Consider the following 4,883-nt stretch of genomic DNA (forward strand, 5'->3'; position numbering starts at 1 on the left):
ACAAAATTTTGTAAAAAATGAAACAATCTTCGTATATGTATAGTGTTACGTTTAGTTGTGGTAGTAATTAGTAAGTAGTGTGTCATTCAACACATTTACTGATCACTAATCAACTAAACATAACACTATATATGTACGAATATTCAAGATGGCGACGAATTGGTCCAAGTCATTTCATTTGGCAAACCTGGCCACATACGGAACATTTTTCGTGACCACTTTTTTTCTCTCTACATTATCGAGATAACTCTCCTTACTCTTCCTTCATGGTCTGAAAGTTGGAAAGTGGGAAAAATAAATGTCACAATTCTGGTATTTCGCTCGATACGATTATGATACCTCAGGACTCAAAAAGTACTTAATGAAAAAATACTTTATTGCAGTGTTTTGAAAAGCTCTCGAGATAAGCTACAAGAATATGTAATAAAAAAAGGGGAGTTCCATTTAAGAAAACGTCGATCACATTGATCTCACCTTGAAAAGGTCACTCAAGGTCAAATCCATATTTTTATCATATGTCCCCCTCCGAACCCTGCAACTTTTGTTTGAAAAATTTTTTTAGATAAATCTTACTTTCCGAGATATTTTACAGTTTCAAGTTAAAAAACTCACCCTGTATATACAGGGTGTATCCTAAAAAGTGGGAAGTATTGCAATGGGGGATTCAGGACACAAAAATAAGAGTAAAAGTTCATATAAACATATGTCCGATATGATCTTGTTTTCAACCCAGACAGCACAAAACGTCCTCAGGATCACCCTGAATATGTCCAGGATGGTTCAGGATATTTGTAGGATGTTTTAAGATATTATTATAAATATATTTTATGAAAATTTAATATGCATACATGATTACTTTCGGTTATGTAGGCTATTTAATATAATTTAGAAATTTTAAGTATTGTAATAAGTATTAATGTCCTATAAATGTCCATTGGATAACCCCTGGATGTCTGTAGGATACCTGCCCTGTCTATTATATTGAATGTCCTTTGGATTTCCAGAGGACATATACATGTGCAATTAACTGTTAACATTAATTTCGTTTAATATTAATAATTGAATTTGATGCGCACATTTTCACATATTCAAAATTATTATTTATTTAATAATTTATGAGAAATGTTACTATGCGCAACATTCCAAAAACTTTACAAAAAATAGTATTCAACCGCTAGTTCGTTAGTTTACCGCTATGCGACGCGCAAACTCGTATTTGAGATTTGGTCATGAGAATTATATAAAGCTTGCAAAGAGCAACTAACAGGAAATATTTTAATCGAAAGTTTATTAAGAGTAAAAACTCCGGATAAGCTACTTGGTAGCGTCGCGGCCCCTATGCATAGGCAAACACTTGTGCATAGGCAAATCGTTTTTTCATATACTTGGCGTCGCGCCGTTACCGTGTCGCTTGATATACATGTTACTTTATGTTTAGTTTATTAAATTCCTTATTTATCGATACATGTGCTGTTTTATTAACGACTGTTGCGAGATCTTTATAGTTTTTTCTTGTTTCATGCACACAGTGCAGTGCGCGAGATCGCAACGGATCACAGACATTGAGAGATTAATTTTATAGTAAATATATAAACAAATAAAGTTGTAACTGTTCTCACATATTTGCGCAAAAATCTAACAATAAATTATGAAATACATGTAAAAATATCAAATAAAATATGTAAAAATACATATTATAAGTGATAAATTTTAACAATTTTCAAAAAGTAAGATGCATTAGAAGTCGGATTATAATGAAAAGGGCATTAGCAAGCTTTTATCAGCGGTTTCTCTTTACGATTTTCCGATAAATGTAAAATTACTAATATAATCTCGGAATTAGCTTTTAAAAATTGATTAAATGATTAAAAATCGTACCTAGTGCTTTGCCTTTGCCAAGAATAACCCAAGAAGCGGAGGAGTAAAAAAGACCGTGTTGCAGTAGCACAGGTAAGAGAGTCGTTGCCACCTGGGATACGATGTAAAGTCAAAAAATAACCATCCTCGGTCATGATGACGTGAGTTTCTACGGGATAACCCGCTCTTCTTATCATCTCCGAATAAAAAAAGAATCAGTAAAAAAGAAGATACTTTCAAAATTCTAATGTTACAATAAATTTGTGCGATAAAATAAATATGATATTTATTTTCGAAATAATGATGAAGCGGTTCTACAATAATAATAATATAAATGTATAAAACGTTAATATGAGTAAATAATATAAAAAGAGATTATATAATAATAACACAAAAGTAAATATTTACGAAATTCAAATATATATATAGAGAAAAGCAGGGTAAAACCGGGTAGGCGGGTCAAACCGGGTATCTCTGATTCTTTGTGATAAATGCTACTATCTTTGGCTAACTCGTGTTATTAGTTGTAGATTGATGCCATTATTATTTTAAGATGAACAATGCACACGTGCACACGATATTTCTTTTTTGAGAGAAGTTCAAAATTTTCGGGCCAAAAAAGATCGATATCAGGGCAACAATATCAAATCGTTATGGATTTTTTCTACACAGAGCATCTGCTTCGGTACATGCAGCTTTGCATTCTGTACATATTAGAGAGTATATCGCATTAGTTTTGATCGTCACTTTGTACACCTATATATATTGCCGCCGTGTTTGTTATTTTCTTCGTGTTGGGGCAAAACCGGGTACCTACATACTTCATGTAATGAAAAAAAGAAAAACTGTTATTCTGACTTTGTCTCCTTACAAAAAGCAATTGAAAACGAAAACTATTACTCAGAAAAGGAAACCACTAAAAAAAACTTTGTGAAACCACTAAAGTTAAAAAATTAAATAAGAAAGTCCTGCAGCAATGTAGAACAAAAGAATATCTTTATTTGTGATTTTTGTCAATAGAATACATCTTTGTATTGTATTTTGATTTAAATAAATCTAGATTTTGTAATTGCACGGTATTTTACATGTTTTCAAATGGGTACCCATTTTTACCCTACCGTAGAGCAAAACCTAGTATTCTGACTTCTTCAAAAAATCTTGTTATCCTTGTTAACCAAATTTTTTTTCCAGCTATTAGCCTCATTTTCTCATAATTTAAGGTCCACTAAAGACTACTAACGGTCAGCAAATTTTTTTTTACTCTCTGATTTTTTGTAGGAAGACAATTTTAAAAAAAGTACCCGGTTTTACCATACTTTCTCTTATACAGAGTGTCTGATAATAATCGCCCCACCCGCAATGTGCAGATAGAGCGGGTTAAACTGAGCAGGAAAGTCCGTACCATTTTGCGATTTTTATAATAATTTTTGAGAAATTAATTAATAAAGATCGACGAATTTGCGCAAGTATAAGCGCGCAGCGAAAAGAGACAACCCAAAAGTAGGCACGCGACAAAACTTTGGGAGGAGCGCTCTACGAATGACAACAATTACGTACGAGTGGCACATAACGATGGATTTTCGCGTTTTAGCAACCACATATCAATGCCGTCCATACAGGCCGTCCTTTCTCACGATAATACTCAACCTTTTTAAATCAATTTCTCATTAATTTTTGCGAAAATTGCAAAACAGTACTTTCTTACTCGGTTTAACTCGCTCTATCTGCATATTATGTGTGGAGCGATTATTATCAGACACCCTGTATATACATATGCGACTTTTATATGCTAATATTTATTTTACATTTTATATATTTTATTGTATATTCTTAAAACAAAACAAAATTTAATAGCAATTAAACGATACTAATAATTAAATATTAAGATGATTCTAAAAAAGAGATTTACATATTATTGTAGACATAATTAACGATGATGTATAATTTTGTAAAATTTAGATTTCAATTTAGTTAGATTTGAATTTTGAACAAAAGAGCAGCAATCGAATATCGCATTAGATCGCTTTCAATAATTTTTTGACAGCATAGATGGAAGCTAATTGAAATAATGAAAATTTTAATCCTCATTTCACAAAGGCATACTTACCGTATTGAGAATTGCATCGGGATTGACTCCGGTGTTGTTCGGCCAAATCCAGTTAATCCAAGATATTTTTATCTTCATGAATGCGCTTGGCTCGAACGTCACGTCTGTCAGCATCGATACAAGATAACCGTAAAACAACACTAAATATACGATCCCAATCAATTTCATAGCATCAATGAGTGATTCAATAATCAATAAAAAGAAACAAACGTTATGAGAGTTTTCTAAAATATTAAAATATATATTATCCAAAAAATAAGCATACACGTAAGAGCGAGATAAATACGACTGTGTGTATTTGCTGGTTACACACTACTTATTACTAAAATGAATCGTCATGTTATTTACTGCGTCATATTATTTTTTATTAGCTAAAAGGCAGAAAGAGAGAAAAGTATTATCGCAAAAAATATATATGTATACTGCGTTCATGGAGAGAACAACCTCGCTTTTCGTTCGGTTCGGTCAGATCCCGCCCGACCGATCCATTTTGCCCCCTCCACGCTGCCAAAATTGGTCTTGCAGCTTGCAGATCCGGCTAGCCGACAAAGGGGACCCTATTTATTTATAATAGTATTAAATTTTAATAATAATTTTTAGATTGCAAAAAGAGAAAATAAATATAATAGATATATCGCGATTTAATTAAAAAGAGTAATAAAATTCGACTAACAAAGAACAACTCAAGCTTTCAATATTATGACATTTCTTTCGAGCTTTATAGGCGGATCACATACGTGATACACGATCGATACGCATACGACATACGACATTGAAGTAGCGCGCTGAAATCTCTCACCTAATCCCCACTTCGCCCAAAGCTGCGCGGAGCGAGATCGTTCTCTCCGTGAACGCAGTATAGTGTTTGAATAAACAAAATAATTATCTAGTATATACAGGGTGTCCTAAAACTACCATA

The 4,883-nt window shown here is 32.7% G+C and overlaps 1 protein-coding gene across 1 annotated transcript in view; it reads right to left on the reverse strand.

Moving 5' to 3' along the window:
- Positions 1 to 4,392, reverse strand: part of LOC115242716 (lipase 3-like) — a 16,097-nt gene extending 11,705 nt beyond the window's left edge. The window contains exons 1-2 of the mRNA XM_029819225.1: positions 3,965 to 4,392; positions 1,879 to 1,969 (exon numbers count right to left, since the gene is read on the reverse strand). Coding sequence (XP_029675085.1) covers positions 1,879 to 1,969; positions 3,965 to 4,132 — 259 coding nt within the window. The 5' untranslated portion in view covers positions 4,133 to 4,392. The remainder of the gene's footprint in view (positions 1 to 1,878; positions 1,970 to 3,964) is intronic.
- Between the last annotated feature and the right edge of the window lie 491 nt (positions 4,393 to 4,883).

This window comes from Formica exsecta, unplaced genomic scaffold (genome assembly GCF_003651465.1).
Source record: "Formica exsecta isolate Colony F162 unplaced genomic scaffold, ASM365146v1 scaffold619, whole genome shotgun sequence".
In the NCBI taxonomy this organism is placed as follows: Eukaryota; Metazoa; Arthropoda; class Insecta; order Hymenoptera; family Formicidae; genus Formica; species Formica exsecta.